Source organism: Triticum aestivum, chromosome 3B (assembly GCF_018294505.1).
Source record: "Triticum aestivum cultivar Chinese Spring chromosome 3B, IWGSC CS RefSeq v2.1, whole genome shotgun sequence".
Classification (NCBI taxonomy): Eukaryota; Viridiplantae; Streptophyta; class Magnoliopsida; order Poales; family Poaceae; genus Triticum; species Triticum aestivum.
In genome coordinates this window covers 43,479,521-43,499,914 of record NC_057801.1, presented here as the reverse complement: position 1 = coordinate 43,499,914, position 20,394 = coordinate 43,479,521, and the positions used below count along the sequence as shown (strand labels likewise).

General features: G+C 44.3%; 1 protein-coding gene across 1 annotated transcript; it reads left to right on the top strand.

The window, feature by feature from the left end:
• Positions 1 to 16,698: 16,698 nt before the first annotated feature.
• Positions 16,699 to 17,438, top strand: LOC123068467 (non-specific lipid-transfer protein 4.1). Its single transcript, XM_044491048.1, has one exon. The coding sequence runs from the start codon at positions 16,800 to 16,802 to the stop codon at positions 17,145 to 17,147; it is 348 nt and encodes a 115-aa protein (XP_044346983.1). The 5' UTR covers positions 16,699 to 16,799; the 3' UTR covers positions 17,148 to 17,438.
• The last annotated feature ends 2,956 nt before the right edge of the window (positions 17,439 to 20,394 follow it).

The following is a 20,394-nucleotide window of genomic DNA, read 5'->3' as shown; positions in this document are numbered from 1 at the left end:
TCCATGCTATTATAATACCCTTTTTGGATGTTTATGGGCTTTATTCTACACATTTATATCATTTTTGGGACTAACATAATAACCGGAGGCCCAACCCGTATTGTTAATTTTTTTGCCTATTTTGGTATTTCGAAGAAAAGGAATATCAAACGGAGTCCAAACGGAATGAAACCTTCGGGAGCGTGATTTTTGGAACGAACAAGATCCGGAGAGCTTGGAGTGCAAGTCAAGAAGCTCCCGAGGTCCCCGCGAGATAGGGGGCCACGCCCCCCCGTAGGGCGTGCCCCCTATCTTGTGGGACCCTCGGGCATCCACCGATGTACTTCTTCCTCCTATATATACCTACGGAACCCAAAAACATCCAGGAGCACCAGGAAACACAATTTCCACCGCCGTAACCTTCTGTATCCGCGAGATCTCATCTTGGAGCCTTCGCCGGCACTCTGCCAGAGGTGGAATCGACCACAGAGGGCCTCTACATCAACATCCTTGCCCCTCCGATGAGTTGTAAGTAGTTTACCACAGACCTACGGGTCCATAGTTATTAGCTAGATGGCTTCTTCCCTCTTTTTGGATCTCAATACAATGTTCTCCCCCTCTCTTGTGGAGATCTATTCGATGTAATCTCTTTTTGCGGTGTGTTTGTCGAGACCTGATGAATTGTGGGTTTATGATCAGATTTATCTATGGATAACAATTGAAACTTCTCTGAATTCTTTTATGTATGATTGAGTTATCTTTACAAGTCTCTTCGAATTATCAGTTTGGTTTGGCCTACTAGATTGGTCTTTCTTGCCATGGGAGAAGTGCTTAGCTTTGGGTTCAATCTTGTGGTGTTCTTACCCAGTGACAAAAAGGGTTGCAACACATGTATTATATTGTTGCCATCGAGGATAACAAGATGGGGTTTATATCATATTGCATGGGTTTATCCCTCTACATCATGTCATCTTGCTTAATGAGTTGCTCTGTTCTTATGAACTTAATACTCTAGATGCAGGAAGGAGTCAGTCGATGTGTGGAGTAATAGTAGTAGATGCAGGCAGGAGTCGGTCTACTTGTTATGGACGTGATGCCTATATACATGATCATGCCTAGATAATATCATAACTATGCACTTTTCTATCAATTGCTCGAGAGTAATTTGTTCACCCACCGTAATACTTATGCTATCTCGAGAGAAGCCTCTAGTGAAACCTATGGCCCCCGGCTCTATCTCTTATCATATTTGCTTTCAATCTACTTTTATTTGCATCTTTACTTTTTGCATCTATATTATAAAATACCAATAATATATTTATCTTATCATACTATCTCTATCAGATCTCTCTTTCGCAAGTGGCCGTGAAGGGATTGACAACCACTTTATTGCGTTTGTTGCGAGTTCTCAGTTTGTTTGTGTAGGTGCGTGGGACTTTTGAGGAGTCTCCTACTAGATTGATACCTTGGTTCTCAAAACCGAGGGAAATACTTACGCTACACTTGCTGCATCACCCTCTCCTCTTCGGGGAAAACCAACGCTAGCTCAAGACGTAGCACGCGGCAGTGATCTGCGCATGCTTGGTGGATTTGGTAGGACTAGATCATGGAATCACAGCCTTACAAAGTCCTTGTGTGGAACGTGCGCGGGCTAAACTCACCCGCTAGGCGTAGTGCCGTGTACCAGGTCGTGGATATGATTAGGCCGGCTATAGTGTGTCTTCAGGAGACAAAGGTCGAACACTTGACTGTGGATGTTGTTCGGCACTACCTGTGAATTAATCTAGAGAATTTCTTCTACTTGCCAGCCTCCGAAACAAGGGGTGGAATCCTACTGGCTTGGGATGAGATAATTGTCGGACAATCCAACCCGCATAGCACCATGAACACGATAACTGTCTTGGTGAAGCCCAAGATCGGTGGGCATTGGTGGTTCACCGGTTTGCATGGCCCGCAGACTGACATGGACAAGGTCGCATTCATGCAAGAGCTGGTAGATGTACGTGAGTTACATGCTGGCCCGTGGGCAATCATGGGTGACTTTAATCTGTTGGTGAACCCTCAAGACAAGAACAATGACGTGATCAATCGGCGAATGATAGCCAGGTTTAGAAACAAGGAGAACCAACTGGAAGTGAAAGAGATATACCTCAAGGGCCGCAAGTTCACTTGGTCCAATGAACGGCAGTGCCCAACCAAGGAGAAGATTGACCACGTGTTCTCAACTAACTGCTGGGATGATGCCCATCCAGCTGCTCTGCTCACTGCCCTGGGATCAGCGGTCTCGGACCACTATCCGCTCCTCCTGGACATCAACGCAGACTTTGCATACGGGGAGCGCTCCAGGTTCAAATCCTTTTGGCCAAAGGCAGAAGGCTTCTATGAAATTGTGGAAACTGCATGGGGATCGGTAAGCTCGGAAGGAAACGCCTTCGTCGTGTTGGACAACAAGCTTCGGGCAACGGCGAAAGCACTCCAGCGGTGGAGTGATAGGTGGATTGGGAACATTAGGCTACAGATTGCGATCGCGCTGCAGGTGATTGCTAGGCTGGATGGGGCAATGGACTCGCGGATTCTGACGGATCAAGAGAGGGGCCTGCGCAATGACCTCAAGAAAATGCTACTTGGCTTATGCTCGTTACAACACACAATTGCGAGGCAAATATCGCGGTTACTCCAGCTAAAAGAGGGGGAGGCGAACACGGCCTTCTTTCATCGCCAGGAGAGCCACAGGCAGAGGAAGAACGTGATCCTCTCGATCGTCCCTGAGAACCAGGTGCACACGGGGCTGGAGAATATTGCAAATGCGGTGGATACATATTTCACGAGGCTCCTTGGGTCATCCACCAAACGGGCACATGGCCTTAACATGGAGATGCTGCAGCTGCCTATTCACGACTTGGTACACGAGGAAGAGCCGTTCTCGGAGCAGGAAGCGGCGCATGCAATCAAGAGTATGCCACTCGACAAGGCGCCAGGGCCTGACGGCTTCACGGGGCAATTTTACGCTACTTGTTGGACTATCATCAGAGATGATTTCATGAGAGCCCTGCAGGAGTTTCATGGTGGAGATATGCGTGGATTACATGCGATCAACAGAGCTATAGTCACATTGCTTCCAAAAAAGCCAGGGGCAGTGGACATTCGCGACTTCAGGCTGGTGAGGCTCAACCATGGCGCAATCAAAATCTTCGAAAAGATCCTAGCCACGAGGCTTGCAGACGATCTGCCTCACCTGATCGGGAACCACTAGAGCGCCTTTGTCCGTGGACGAACACTCCACGACAACTTTATGCTTGTGCAAGGAACGGCTCGTAGGTTGCAAACTAGACATATCCAAAGCCTTTGACAAGGTGCAGTGGCCGTTTTTGGTGGAGTTTTGTCGACACTTGGTTTTGGACCGAAATGGCTCGCCTGGATATGTGGTTTGTTGGCGAAGTCCACCACCAAGATCGCTGTCAATGGCATTGCAGAGGAGACTATATACAATTGCCAGGGCCTGAGACAAGGCAGCCCCCTCTCTCCCATGCTATTCATCCTATGCATGGAACCTTTGCACCAGTTGTTTGAGTGCGCGTCCACAGCCGGACTGCTTGCCCCTCTCGCCAGATCTGGGCTGCAGCAGCGTATCTCCATGTACGCTGATGACATCATGGTGTTCCTGAAACCATCAGTGAGAGATATGCGGGCATGCGCTACCGTCACTACAAGAAATGTGTCAACTAGTGACCTTATGTCAGTGACCCTGGAAGAATTGGTCATAGATCTATGACCATTTGAGACCAATTGGTCAAAAGCTGTTCGGGGGGCTCCAAACTCTAAACCATTGCGACCATTTTGGTCAGAAAGGTCGTAATTTCCTTACACGAAATGGTCACAAAGCAAACAGTGCTGGTCCGCTGCCTTATTTCTAGTTGTTAATGACCAATATAGATGGTCATAGCCTTGTAGGTTGTGGTGGGTTGTGATGACTAGGCGCCATCTCATCAGTTTTGCCTATGTGGCATGTCCATGTGTCAATTTTTGCCCTAGGTTGTGAAGCAACCTATACTTCTGTTATTCCAAAAATTCCCAAAAATTCTCATAAATTGTTTGGATCATATCTTCATCAAATATGTCAAAAACCTTCCTTGTCTAGTTTAAAAATAACTCAACAATATTCATTTTCCTATCTTGTTCAAAGTAGCACTTTGTGAAGGAAGTACCACTTTGGCATGTCCAAATGGTATCCATTTTCTACGGTGCTTTCCTATGTCCAAATAACCATCCTCCACCAAATGCCAGATCAATCCATTCATTATTTTGAGCCCAGCTTCAACATTCGTATTTATGTCCAGTGTGGTACTTTGCAAAGCAAGTACCACCTAGGCTCCTCCTTTTGAGGTGAAAATTTGTGAATACGGTCTTCTTAATAACTGATCATCCTCAGCCGAAACTCACGCCCATTAGCCATGTGCATTTGCCGTACTGCAAATCAAACACTTGGCTACTTATTCATGTTTGAGCATCGATCGGTCTCCTCGTGAGAACCTTATATTGTGATTTTCTTCCTAGCACCTACCTGGGGAGTGCCCAACCCACTAGACATGCCTAGGCCGCCCAGAACACATGGCAATGCCACAGTCACGCGTTGACCACGCGGCGGGCATGCGAGCTTACGCGTTCTAGAGTTGGGGCCATCGGCCACCGTCCAAACCTCGATGTCTCGCCATCAAACCATGTATTTCTGATTAAATAGATACTTATTTACCTAGAAATGATTTTTGGAAAAAATAAAGAGCAAACTATGAGGCAGCTGCAGTTCAAATTTGACCCGCTTCCAACTGAATGGACGGGAATTTGTCTTTTTCACCAGAGGTGGATCAAAAAATTTGACACCCAACAATTTTGTCAATTGTGCATTAAATATGGCCTAGTATTTTATAAAATTGATTAGGTCCAATTTTGCAACAAATATATGGTAGGTCCTTCAAAAAAACTCATTTCGGGCACTCGGAAAATGGAAAATGAATTTTCCGTGCAAAGAAAATGAAAACTCCCTGAGGCAACATTGTTTGGAATTCCAAGATGCACCCTTGTGCACAATATGAGATCATTTGAACAAACTATGCCATGAATGTGGCCATAAGATTGATCATTTGACTTGAAAGCCATGAATCTTCACACTTGATAGCTCATTTCTGAGAACACTTTTTTAAAATAATTACCGTATTACAAGTTTATTATTTTTCCTGGAAACTTGGTCACACATAATGACACAATGCGAAGGTTTTCCAATTTTTTGATTTTTTTTGAATTTTTTATGCCCATTTCAAAAAGCGGTCAAAACGGCAGGCTTGACAGTTCCTATCTAGTGGTTGAATCTTGGAATTTTTTTGGTCTTTCTCTGATTGAATAGATACTTATTTACCTAGAAATGATTTTTGGAAAAAAAAGAGCAAACTACGAGGCAGCTGCAGTTCAAATTTGACCCGCTTCCAACTGAATCGACGAGAACTTGTCTTTTTCACTAGCGGTGAATCAAAAGATTTGACACCCCACCATTTGGTCAATTGTGAATTATATGGCCTAGTATTTTATAAAATTTATTAGGTCCAATTTTGCAACAAATATATGGTAGGTCCTTCACAAAAAAACACATTTCGGGCACTCGAAAAATGAAAAATGATTTTTTCGGCCATTGAAAATGAAAACTTCCTTAGGCAACATTGTTTGTCATTCCAATATGCACCCTTATGCACAATATGAGATCATTTGAACAAACTATGCCATGAATCTGGCCATAAGATTGATCATTTGGCTTGGAAGCCATTGATCTCCACACATGGCAGTTCGTTTCTGAGAACACTTTTTAAAAATAATTGATGTATTACAAGTTTATTATTTTTCGTAATAACTTGGTCACATTTAGTGACACAATGCGAAGGTTTTCCAATTTTTTTAATTTTTTTTAATTTTTTATGCCCGTTTGAAAATGCGGTCAAAACAACGGGCATGACCGTTCATAGCTAAGGGTCGAATCTTGCAAAAATTTTGAAGTATCTCCGATTAAATAGATACTTATGTACCTAGAAATTATTTTTGAAAAAAATAAATAGAAAAGTATGAGGCACCTGTAGTTCAAATTTGACCCGCTTTCTACCGAATCGGTGGAAATTTGTTTAAATGACCAAAAATAGCTAGAAGGATCAGAAATGCATAAAAATTGGTAATCATCCCTAAAATGTGGTCTATATTAAGTGAAAAATTTAGTGATGCCAATTTGCAGAATAGTTTTGGTAGTTGCTTCACAAAACCCCCCTGTTTTTAGCACTAAAAAATAATTTTATATTTTCAAACCAATCAAGAGGCAGCCCACGGATCGCCCCCCACTGTAGTTGATTTGAGCCGTCCACACCCTCCCTCAGTCCCTCGATCCAGCGTCTCTCGCTCACCTATCCTAAACGCACGCGCACGACACATCTCCTCCCTCAGTCCCTCGATCCAGATCCAAATCCACATCGCCTCCGACTCCCTCTCCCCGATCCAAATCGCCGCCGCCGCCCCTCCGCCACCCAACGCCATCCATCCTCCCTTCCTTTGCCGGCGCCCCTTCCTCCCAACAACCTATTTGCCCGCGGCCATGGCAAGGATCCGAAGCAGGTTAGCCGGCGGCGGCCATGGAGCATCTCTTCCTCACCCCATAGCCGGCGGCGGCCATGGCAGGTCACCAGAGACGGGCGGAGCGGGAGGGGCTCGCGCCGCCGGGACAGACCCCCCCCCCTCTCTCTGACAACGCGGCCAGTGCGGGAGGGCTTCAACTCTTCTCAGGCGGGGCGGCCGTCGTCAAGGGGCACCAGTGGATGTGCGGGCGCCACGTGATACGCCACTTCGGGCGGGACTGCCACGGCCTTCCCGCCGACTTGTCAGCACCCAGCCCTCTTCCTTCCTTCTCCTCAGGGCACGGCGCTGGCCGTTCCAAGCCGTGCTGTTGCATGTGGAGTTCCTCTGCTCACGCTTTGGCTGCTGTTTGTCATGGTGTGCAGGGCGAAGAAGGCGAATAAGGGGAGGTCGCCGCCGGCGGAGGAGATGGAGGCCTTCTTTGCCGCGGCGGAGGGCGACGTCGCGCGACGCTTCACTGCCAAGTGAGTACCGTGCATGCATGGGTTAGGCTTAGCAACAGCTTCATCCTACTAGTCCTATGCTCTTGAGGAAAAGCTGCTGCGGATTTATATGGGAGTAGCTTAGCAATGCATGCGTAGCAGTGGGCCTGTAAATTCTGCTCAAGGAGCCTCTGGTGAATATCTCGGTTGTCAGTCAGTTTGGTGTTGCACATAGCACACGCACACTCACACTGTAAAGAAAAAGACGCCAAGCATGTGCTTTGCCCTCCAATTCTCTGTCGCCGTTTTTCTTTTTCTCTTGATTGAAAAGGCCAGCTGCTGGTACTAGTGTATGAAGGAATTTGAACAAAATCACCACACATATAGACTGTTCTGAGCACCCCCCAAAAAAGTAATTTTTGGGATATTGGTCTTTTGAAAAAAAAACTGAATGGATTGGGAGATTTCTCAACAGCAAAGGGAAAAATGGTTCCAACTTAATTTTTCTATCTGTCAAATTAGCTCAAGCAATTATATTTCCAGAAACAAAAAGTGAAGTTGGCAGAGCAGTACTATTCCTGTTCTTTTCTAACGTTTATTTCTTGTGCTTTGGATTGAAGGTACAACTATGACGTCGTCGCAGACGCTCCCATGGATGGGCATCGGCAAGCTCCCATGCTGAGATCGACAAGCTCGACCTCGGCATCGGCAAGTACAACGAGACCTGTCGCAGCATCGTCACCAAGCACGTCGCCGAGTGGGAGGCCGTCGTCATGCGCATGGGGAGGTGGATCGACTACAAGGCCGACTTGCAAGGGGAGGTGGTCCATCGCCTTGGCCGTCCTCACCGTCGGCTTCTCTCCTCTAAGTTATCCCACTGATTCCTCCCCTCTGCTAATCTCCCTTGCTCTATGTGGTAAATCTTATGATGGCCTTGGCGCCATGGAAATTTCTGCTTTGGCCATAAGATCTTGGACTTGCTGTCATCTTGGATTGATTATAAGCTTGCTGTTGTCTTGGCTTCTTAGAACTAAGAATAGTAACCCTCCAAAGTGATAATATTCATAAGCTCATTGCACATTTAGCTCTGAAGAATTGTTCTACTCACAATTTATATCAAACTTCTTACACATTCAGATCAGCTAGTACCAGGAGCTAGTAGTTGAGAGCTCGAGTTGTTGCACAATGGAAAGAACTTCGAATCAATTTGGTAGTCCTAGTGCTGGCTGCTGCTACTGTAATTCTGGATATGATGATAATTACTTTATGTAATTATTAAGCTCATGAGGTGATGACGATAAACTAGGATACGTATTGAAGTGTATGTATTACATTGTTCATACTAGGTCATTGCAATTTTTGTTTGTTTGGTATACATTTATTAATCAGGCTCCTAAAATAAATATGTTGGGTGCTTTCATTGCCTGCATGTTCCGTTAAGTGAGAGCCAGCTACCTGCAAGGTTGTTTGCAGGTCTAATGATGTGTAAAGAGCAGGCTTGCAATGCCTGTCTTTTCTCATACTGCTCCAAACGTAACTATGGCCTTCTCACGAGGGGATTCTATGGCCTGTCCCCATTTCTCTTTGTAGGTAAAGATGTTGATTTAGGTCCAGATGGGTTTCTGCGCAATTTAGCCTTTTTGTTTCCTGTGTCCCTAGTTTAGGTGTGTGTTCAAGCAAAAAAGGTGGGCGTTGATGTTGTTATTGCGTCCTGGAGCCTTGAGTAAAATGCAAGGATGCAATGCTTGTTGTTCTCATACTGCTCCAAAGAGTAACCGTGGCCTTCTCGTGGAGAGTATGATGCCTTGTGTAGGTAATTAGTATTATGTCCATGTTGTTGTTGGCTAGATGGTAATGGCTCATCAGAATATACACACACGAGTGTATCATGTAACAATTGGCAGTCACCAGAATATATACACATTAAATCTATTGTTCTATTTTATCATTGTGCTGCATATGTTTCTGTTTTTCTTTATCACCTTATCCAACATTATAGATTCCTATATTGATGCATGCCAACTATGAATATGATCTTGCATTAAGCTTTAGCTGGTTGTTAATTATGTTGTGCTAGCTGCTGTCTAACCATGGCCTGTGGTGGCTGGGTGTTTCTTTTGGGCGCAGGTGACTTGTACACGAAGCCGTACGACTAGCTAGGTGTTTCTTTTGGGTGTGTCCAGCACGTGTTCGAGTTCACTTGCGATGGGATTTTGCCTAATAGGTGTTTGTGCTAATATCCGTACATGTATTCCAGATCATTTACATTAACAATGATATATTTCTGTAATAGTGAAGAAATACCTTCTTTAGTTGCATTCCTTGACTTCGTAGATCAGTGGAATCATCATGAGTAGTATACAACCTGAGATGTCCGATTGTATACAAACTGCACCTTGAAATTAATATGTTCCAGGCTGTATCTTTGATTGTAAATGTTTATTCACTATAAACTCTTCTATCTGTGATAAGTGCAACTAGAAGAATTTGTCCCATGTAAAATTATGTAATCTCTATTAGCTGAAACTTGAGCATTACAAAGTTTCATTTTTAAGTTCAGTTTGTTGATAAGCCATCCTCCTCCTGTTTCTGGATTTAGTGTGCATACACAACCCTTCATGAAAATAAACTACATGCGATATACTCAAATAGCACTACAGTCTGGGACAATTTTATGGTGTTGTGGATATACTTTGTGATTTACAATTACCCTCTGGTGTCATATTATGGTCTAATATGTTTTGTTTTGACTCTTTGTTTGTTGCCAGGAAAGTGGTGAGGAGATGTTGATGATGCCTACTTACTTGGCTGCTATGGTGATGCATGTACCGGTGAAGCAAGCACACATGCAAGGCTGGCCCCATGTATCTTCCTTGGCTGTGAATATCATCTACAGGTACGAAAAATGTCCCACCTCTCTGTCGTTTTGCTCCTCCTCTCCTTGCATCCGAGGGAATTGGTCCTTTATATGCTATTGATTCGTTAACACCAAGTCCAAACTGTTGCTTTGATTTTTCCTGTTACTTAGGATAGCAGTATGACCAGGACAAGCTACAAGCTCCCAGCGCGTCTGATCCAAGGTCGCTATAGTCAGTTCACGACCGCCAGCTTTTGACCTTCTCTTTTTGGTCACAAAAGGTCGCAATTGAAAAACCATGACCTTTCAGTGACTAATAGTGGTGGTCACAAGTTGACATATTTCTTGTAGTGTGTGCTGGACCTGTTCGGACACACATCTGGCCTCCGGATAAACCTGGAGAAGAGTGCGGCCTTGCCAATTAGGTGCACGCAGGAGCATATGCAGACGGTGACAGGGCTGCTGGGCTGCACGGGTGGCTCTTTTCCTTGCCGGTATCCCGGCCTCCCGCTCTCGATAAGGAAGCAGACGGTTGCGCAGTTCCAAGAGATGGTCGACCAGATGGCAGCGCGTCTGCCGACCTGGAAAGCCGCTACGCTGCCCTAGAGCAGCCGCCTTCTGCTTGTCCAGTCTGTCCTGAGTGCTATCCCAGTTCACTCCATGCTTGCAATGGGGTTGCCGCCGAAGACCATGAAGGCGATGATCAAAATCTGTAGGGGTTTCCTATGGTGTGGAAAGGAAGAAGCAGGTGGTGGCAAGTGTGCCGTGGCATGGGAAAAATTGAGTAGACCGAGGTAGGCAGAAGGACTTGGAGTTCCAAACCTGCGATGGATGAACATCGCCTTGCAAACCAAGTGGCTCTGGCTACAGCGTATTGATCACTCTAGGCCATCGGTGGAATTCAAGTTGAACATACCGGAGGAGGCCAGATGGCTCTTTCGGGCAGCTGCGAGGATGACCATTGGTGATGGACGTACCGCCTTTTTCTGGGACGACCGATGGCTGACAGGATACCGCATACAGGAGCTCGCTCCAGCCGTATATGACAGAATATCTAAACGGACGAGGAAATCCCGAACAGTGGTGATTGCCCTAACTAATGCAACTTGGGCCCGGGACATCGGCCCGGACATGGACGAGCACACGCTAGCACAGTTCCTTGGGATTTGGCCCCAGGTGGAAAGCGTCGCACTATTGGAACACACACCAGACAAGTTGCCGTGGTCATGGAAGAAGAACGGAGCATTCTCGGCGCGATCGTCCTACACGACAGGATTTGCAACGCTTCAGGTCTCCCCCACGGCAGTTTTCACATCATCATCGCATGCACCCCTGCGCTGTCGATTTTTTGCATGGCTGGCCCTTCAAAATCGGGTGTGAACCTCGGATAGATTGGCGAGAAGAGGCCTCCCACATCAGGAACGCTGCACATTTTGCGACTAGGACGATGAAACTATTAACCACCTCCTCATCCGGTGTGTGTTTGCTAGAGAAACCTGGGACGTGGTCTGCCAGGCGACTGGCATCATTGGCGAGGCCCCAACAGCAGCGGATGATCTTCTGGCCTGGACTACTAGACCTGCGTTGGCCGGGCGGCATGCCAAATCCTTGCGTGCACTACATTTCCTGATCATGTGGGAATTGTGGAAACACAGGTATTCTATTGTGTTCGAGGGGAAGACACCGGACGTGCGGGCACTTCTGCGGAGGATCGCTGCTGAGTGCGCGGTGTGGAAGAAGGCAGGGATCATTCATAGAGACTTAGAGCCCTGGATGGCTGGGATAGGTGTGTGGGCAGATAGGGAGTAGTCCACGTTTTTCCTTTTCTTGATGGGTGGAGTGCGATTGTGGATGTAACGCGAACTATGTAAACTGTGGATGGGGTTTCTTCACCCCTCTCCTTCTTCAATATATGATACGCACACTCGTGCGTATTCGAGAAAAAAAGATATTTTGGTTTATTTCTTTATTGAGGGCTTCATGCATGTGAGCTGCAAGTCGCTTCATTCGGCCACTCTCTTTGGTCTTGCTTATTGCTGGGCCAAGACCTAGAGATGGCCTTTGCTTGTTTTCAGGTAGAGAACCTACCGGTAGAAGGAAATGTAGTGTGTTTTTTTTTCTTTTCCATTAGTGTCCATTATCATATTCCTCTTCACTTCTTTTCCTCATGGCGTCGTGTATGGATCGAGACCCTGCAGCAGTGGCACATCGTAGGATGAAACATAGCGGATCCGTCTTCAAATATGCACGTCTCGAACTCTGTTCCCAATGATGTCGTATGTGGATCGAGAAACTATAGCCACACGGCAGCGGAACAACACACACGCATGACGTGTGCTATAAGATCCTGGTGCACCGAAGCCATTTGCTAAATGAAATTTATGTCTTACTACCTCCGTCCTGATTTATTGGTCCCGTTCGCATTTTGTGCTTAATTTTGACCTTAAATTTAACTAATAAAATGTTAAAACATGAAAAAAAATCACTACAAACTATATTCAAATACGAATCAAATGATATGATTTTTTATGACATGCATTATTATTTTCTTAATTAAGTCTATCGTGAAAGTTTGGCATAAAATACTAACAGGACCAATAAACTTGCAGATGGATGGAGTAGTTAGTACTAATACATTGTTATTTACTCAAACACGTTATTATCATATAAACTAAATCAATACATCATTATAATGTTAAACTGTGACATGGAGAACAGAGTAAGGAAAGGCGGTTTATCGCCCGTCCTGCACGGCCATATGTACTGTCAGATTGGTATACTTTAGGCTGGCCACAGTGAGGGTAACATAACCGGTAACATGCATTTGGGACTAACAAACATGTATTTGGCACACAATTAAATAAGAGAGAGGGTTAGAGTAACATAGGTAGATACCATATCATGTTAAATGCTATACTACTTTGTGTCATGCATGGCAATAAATATGGTCAGCTATGATACTACTTTATGATACTATGCACTATGAAGGTAGTATCATATACTAGTATCATATGCATGATACTAGTATATGATACTCCTCACTATGAGTAGCTTTAGGCTAGTTGTAATGGGGAGTATCATATAGAAGTATCATGCATATGATACTACATCTGTAATGCATAGTATCATGTGTTGGTATCATAGATGACTACATTTATTGCCATGCATGACACAAAATAACACATCATTTAATATGATATGTTATCATAAGAGCATGATTAATAAGAAAGCCGTTGCTGGCTATATATGAGTGCCATGTCACATAAAGCCTTCATAAAAGCCCACCAGTACAACAGATTAGCTATAGTCTAGCTATTGGTATTTAATGTTTGCAAGTGGGGAAAGGCAAAGAGAGACATGTGATTGGTGAGAAGAGAGGAAAGTCGGCTCACAAGACTGTATGCAGAATTCTTTTTCTTGTTTCTTGTGCTGGAGCCGGCGCTAGCTGAATCGCCACCCTCCTTCTCTTTCCTCCATTCTCTCTCCTCCAGCAATGACTTTGATGACGTGGAACAACATATAGCCAGCTGACTAGGACTTATTGTACTTGCTCTAATATGATACTCAAGCCTCTCTTTCTTCATTTAATTCTATGCCACATCATCAAAATTGCTTAGTTGGCATGCATGATACTACCTATGATACTCCCATTATGGGCAGCCTTAGTAATCAAGCACACCGTCGTAAATGCACTCAATTCCATGACCGGTCACTTGTATTAATCTGTTGTGCATACGCCATGGGTCCCCCCCCCCCACCACCACACACACACCTACCCCCACGACGAAACTTCTCCCGGTGCAATCACATAGCGAATCTAGCCTTCTTATCATCTTCAGTTGACTACTATTGCTAGCTAGATCAAGACGGCCTAGTGGCCGCTAGCTATGCTCCTCGTAGCCATCGAAGCGGCCATCTCCTGTGGACAGGTAAGCTCTACCTTGAATCCCTGCATCTCCTATGCCAGCGGCAACGGCGCCAACCCGACTGTGGCCTGCTGCAGCCGTGTCAGCAGTGTGGCCAGCGCAGCACGGAGCAGCGCTGACGAGCAAGTGGCGTGCAACTGCATCAAGAGCGCTCCCGGTGGGCTCAACGCTGGCAACGCCGTCGACATTCCCTCCAAGCGTGTGGCGTCAACATCCCCTACGCCATCAACTCTTCCGTCGACTGCTCTAAGATTTGCTGATCAACCAATGGTCACCATGTGTACGTTGAGGTCACACACACACACACACACACACACGAAAAAAGCCTTCGTATTATCTCATGGAGGAGGTGGTGGCGGATGAGGAGGAGGATGAAGAGGAGCAGGTGGGGCAGGAGGAGGAGGAGAAGGAGGAGGGGGAGCAGCTGTCGAAAGCAGAGCCCGTGAAGAAGGAGGTAGCGGAGCCAGAGGGGAGTAGGTGGAGGTGTGGCTGTCTGCGGGCTTCGCCGTGGCGGATGCCAAGGTGGAGTACGAGGCCGCCCAAGCGATGGAGATGGTAGAACAGACCGCCGTCCATGAGTCCATCTAGGACGAGGTCTATGTCGAGGGTAACCGACAGTTCATCGGAATAAAACAGGCGGCGATGGAAGCACTGTTCATAGAATTGGATGGGAAGGCGGAGGTGGAGGAGGGGCCAGAGTCTTCACAGGCGTAGGAGCTACCGCACTTTCCCATCTACCTAGCCCCAGGCAAGGAGACCGTCAACATCTCCAACAATAGTTCTTTTAGCTATGTACGTAGTACATAGGTTTTTATTTACATGGGTGTGCTATTTGGGTACGGAGGTACGAAATTTAAGTTTTATGGTTGTGGCGGACGTTTTTGCTGTGCTGTCCAGTCACTGTCCGCGGACGCGTCCGCGGATGTTTTGGGGCCTGCTTAGTGTGTTTGTGGTTGGAGATTCTCTAATGACGCATCCATCGGCATTACTAAATCATCATGAGACATGCTGCTACATTGACGGATGGGGCACTTACCATTAATAAAAAGCCGAGTGGACTATGGCACTGAATACTTGCACAGAGGCAAATTAACATCTATTCACTCCAGGTGAACCAAGGGGACAGTGACATTTGGTGCTGAATTACAAGTCTCCCAAGTGCACATTTTTGCTCTGTGGTAATTTAGAATGTGTATTTGTAAAACAACTGAAAATATATTAACTAAGAATATATTTATATATGCATTTAGATCGAATATCGTCCGGTTTTGTACCAACTTAGTTCCATTGATATATTACTAGAGTTAACGTGGAACGATCAATTTCGTTTCTGAAGGTGGTGCACACATCCACGTGAACGAAAAATACAGGCAAGGGTATCTTGTGAGGAAACAAGAGATAGTGTTCCTTTGTTTTCTCTTAGAACAAGACCGGCAATGGCGTTCCCCACAAATAAATTGTAACAACAAGAACAACAACAACAATAATAATGACTATAATAGTAACGACGACCAAGAAGATGATGGACATAAAGGTCTTAACATGAACATGTGTCCTTTTGTGTTTTTGAGTTGCTAGAATCGTGGGATCACCTTCGGATAAAACATGCATGATGTACAAATAAAAATTCGAAATGTAGCTCTGAATATGGTACCAATGAATGTTAAGCTGTGATATTGGGACCAAGTAAGGCAAGGTAGATGATCCCCAGGCATGCATGACCACATGCACAACTAGATTGATATAGTTCACTTGTCGAGCTCATCATAATTAATGCACTCAACTACCGAAATCACTGATTAAAGAGTACTCTTTGTAAATGTCACTCACACCTTCCCATGGTGCAATATGTGTCGAACTGCATGTGCGCCACTTGTCGCAACCTGGGATTTTTCCTTTTTCGTAGATTTTTTATTCAAAATGTTTTATCTCTCAACCATGTGTCCAAATCCTGAACCATTTCACTGTTGGATTCCTCGCGTCGAGATCTTCAAAACTAGATCGTATGTTGATAGGTTTCGACGAACTTTTTTCCACGAAAAAATCGGACGAAAAAAACTCAAACCGAGAGCACGGTTTTCCCTTTCCAATAGCATGACCAAGCTTCTCGCGGAAGCAAATCCGCACCTCCACGAGAACTAAATTAGTGCCTCTCGTGGAAGGAAAAGAACATATTTTGTCTTTTTCTGAGAGGCACGGCCGTGCTTGTCGTGGAAGCAAATCCGTGCCTCCACGAGAAGTAAATTAGTGCCTCTCATGGTCAAAAAAATCCAAGATTTTTCCCTCTCGCATAAGCAAATTCTTGACTCCACGAGAAGTAAATCAGTACCTCTTGTGGATGGAAAAAACATTTTTTTTCCCTTTTCCGAGATGCACGGCTGTGCTTCTATTGGAAGCAAATCAGGTTTCCGCTTTGAAGCTGAGCTATTGGATTCGGTAGGCCAGAGCGTATTTTGGGTAAAAATGATGATGTACGTATATGCACAGTTCAATGGTCGTGCTCACCATCATAGATGCACTCAACTACTCCATGGTCGGCCACTATATGACTGCGTACATGTCTTAGTCTCATAATTAATCTGCTGTGTACACGCTAATCAACCACATTCCACCGCTAGAACGCCTAGATGTAGTGCTTGGTCCATCCATCGGCCCAACCAAACGGTAACAACCAACCATCTCCTAAATGCATTAACACCCATAAATCAATTCCAACATCCAACAACCTAAATTCATGCATTTGCTCGCATCAATTGAATTGGCACACGTAGACACAATACTTGACACCAAGAAACTACACTGTTTATTCCGAATGGAATCCCGTGATGGTAAGAAGCCCTATTTAAGCCCATGCATCCCCACGAAACTCCTCACCATTACAATCACTTAGCAAATCTAGCTATCTCATCATCTCTGCCTGAGCTCACTACCACTACTATTGCTAGCTTGATCGAGATGGCCCGTTCTGCTCTTGCTCAGGTCGTGCTCGTCGCCGTGGTGGCTGCTATGCTCCTCGCAGTCACGGAGGCGGCTGTATCGTGCGGTCAGGTGAGCTCTGCCTTGAGCCCCTGCATCTCCTATGCACGCGGCAACGGCGCCAGCCCATCTGCGGCCTGCTGCAGCGGCGTTAGGAGTCTAGCCAGCTCAGCCCGGAGCACCGCTGACAAGCAAGCGGCGTGCAAGTGCATCAAGAGCGCTGCTGCTGGGCTCAACGCTGGCAAGGCCGCCGGCATCCCCACAAAGTGCGGCGTTAGCGTCCCTTACGCCATCAGCTCTTCGGTCGACTGCTCTAAGATTCGCTGATCGAGCACTTGCTGCCATCGCTGTTGCCATCGTCCCCTACGCCATCGTTGCTGGATCTACGCTTAGTACGTTGAGGTCACACACACGCACACCCACATATATATATGAATAAATGCTCTCATATTATCTCACTGCGTGAGAGAGAGAGGAGTACGTACGTCCAAGCAGCTCTGCATGGCCGGCCACACTGTTGTATCGATGTTTGGTTGTTCTTCCACTCCCCGAGTTTGCTGTACTTCGTACCATGTGTACTTTTGATATATGGATTGTATACTCAGCTGATCAGCTCTACTTGCGTGCGCATGTTATTCAGCACTTTTGATATATGCAAGACTGGGAAAGCATTCCATTCCAGTTTGTTGCTCCAAGCAAGACGTAGGAATGAACCCAACAATTTACTAGGAATGGAACTATGGCATTTCACTCACTTTGGTTCCTCAACAAAACACACAGAATTCTAGTGAATGCAACCACCAACAAAAACTCCTACTGGCTTAATTATAAGAAATCAGAATATACTTAGAACTGCTTAAATCACCATCATCCAATACACTGAAATATACTTCTAGACAGATTAAGGTAAATTTCAAACAGTGTACATGAAAGATCATCCAGCGAGATGTCAATTAATTAGACACTGGTTGTTAGCTTGTAGGGCAAAAAATTGGAATACTCTTGGTTGTGATAGTACGTACAATATACTTCATGTTTGTTATAAATTGATCGGAGAGTATGAACTTGTAATTATGGATCCAATCACAGTAATAAACCGGCGTTCTGACAGGGTACGACATAAGAAAGCTGAGTGGACTGCGGCACTAAATACTTGCACAAATAGAAAGTTAATATCTACTTTTCGCTATAGGTGGACCATGGGAATAATAGAATTTTCTCCTTATTTACAGAAGGCGCACGGATGGACATATTCTCTCCATGCTAATTTGAGTCAGGTGCTTGAATTTTTCCAAGAATATACTATACCTGAAATATATTTACATATAAGCATTTATACCGAAGTTCAACCTTTTTCATCTCAACATAGCTCGATCCGGAATGGCTTAAGTAACCGTGGGATGATCAATTTTCTTTTTCTATGTTGTATCCTCATCCACATGAAAAAAAAGACAATCATGGGTAACTTTTCAGGGAAAAAAAGATGATGCTTATTTAGTTTATGAAAAACAGTTTTGACGATGACTTTCCCCACGATGATGGTTGGTAAAGCCTTTAACTACAATATGTTGTTTTTGTGTTTTTGACTTGACAGAATCGCAAGATCAGTTCAGGAAAGAAATAATGTAATGTGACCAAAATAAGCAAACATAACTTGCGGCAATAAACAATTTATTTTCATTTCCTGATTGAGAGATTTGTTCACTGCCTGCATTGCAACTATAAATTGCACAGATTTTTCTTATTGTTTCAGGCATTTTAGATTGAATATTAAAAACTTTAATCAGACACTGTTTGAATATTACAAAATTGATGTCATTGTAAGTCTATGTTATCAATTACTTGTGCAGTTTTAGTAAAATTTAGTGATAGCCTTCAGCTTGGAGTACGTGGACTAAATGCTTATGGTATAAAAAATAACAAGAAAGTTATGTTGTGTCACATTGAAAGTGGATAGTTGATCGTCAGCTGCTTGCCAATATCACACAACCACATAATTTCAGTCTTTTTCCATCAAAAACTGTACTCCCTCCGACCCATAATAAGTGTCCCATCTTTGAGCTAAGGTTTAACTAACCTTAATTTAAAGCTGCGACACTTGTTTTGGATCAGAGGCAGTAGAATTTTACAAATACAGTTTGATATCCGAATTTAGATAACTATCCAACTTCGGTAGCAAATATGAACTCCATATGTTTATTGAAGTTCAAATAGATAAATCTAATTTTATTCAAGTGATTTTAGTAAAAATGTGGCCGAAAATGTGTATCTCAGAAATTATCTTAGTGCTAAAAGTTCTAAAATTTTAGAATTTTCCGAATACAGATCGGTATGTAAGTTTTGATATAATTTTAGCTTTGGCAGAAAATATGAACATATATTTCGATTCAAGTACAAATAGAAATATGTAAATTTACTAAAAAAACTGGTCTAACATATTTTTCCAGAGAAGGCCTCGGTGCGAAAACTTACGGCGGGGCACGACAAGATGTTGGGTTTCTATTCTCTTCATAGGCACGCGCCATTGTCTTGCAAAATGTATGATTTATCATTTGGTCCGCCTTATTACCATCGCATCTCCATCACATACGTGGTTCTCAGGCCAAGGAAAAAGGTGAGCTTTATAGGATAAGGGCGTAGCTGTCAAAAACTGTTTCGCGAGTCTCCGTTGCACAAATTTGGGGTGTCGTAGATATTGCTAAGTTCCCCATGGCTCCTACTCTTACGCTTTGAATATATAGGAAGATGCATCCTGGTACTCCTATCTCATTTCAAAATCCCGTGCAGGTATGTTGAAGACTAGAAAGTCGATGTAAGTTGGTTTTTTTAACTTTGCCCAAAGATGTTGGGTTTTAATTCCTTGTAGCAGTACAAGGTAGGAGGTGTGTGTGAAATGAGAGAGCGGAGAAGTTTAATTTGTGTAGTAAAACTGCTATTTTTAGCCATTTGTGTAGAACCGAGATTTTATTGTATGTTTTACCATGTACATTTCCAGTATATGGTTTATACTTATAATCATTTCTCCTGATATTTTATTCCACATAACTACCGTGAGATACGACGGAAATAAAGTGAATGCAGAGGATCTCTTATGGGTTTAAATTATGAGAGAGGGGATGAGCATTATATTTGAGTCATGCTGGTAGTAAAACTGCTATTTTTAGCCATTTGTCAGCAGACACTGGTAAGGTAACTGGGCATTGCAACTGGAAAAATTGTGGAAGTAATATATGATAGACAAGTAATTTATGTCGATCATGTCCCTCACCTTGGTTTTTCTCCGACGAAGACTGAATTTAATGACTCAAAATGAAGCATCAAGATAATACAAACACAATGAGCTCCACAGATAGAATGAACACAGCCAAGATGAAGGCGTGCGCGCCCACACACACACACACACACACACACACACACACACACACACACACACAAATTTGCCGGCCAATAAAGAAGTCATAAAAGACCCAAGTTATGCTGAAGCGAGCAAAAAAAGAAAGTGCAAAGCATTCAAGTCCACTATCGACAAACTACAATAATGACCATATTCTTACCAACCCCAAAGCGTGCCATT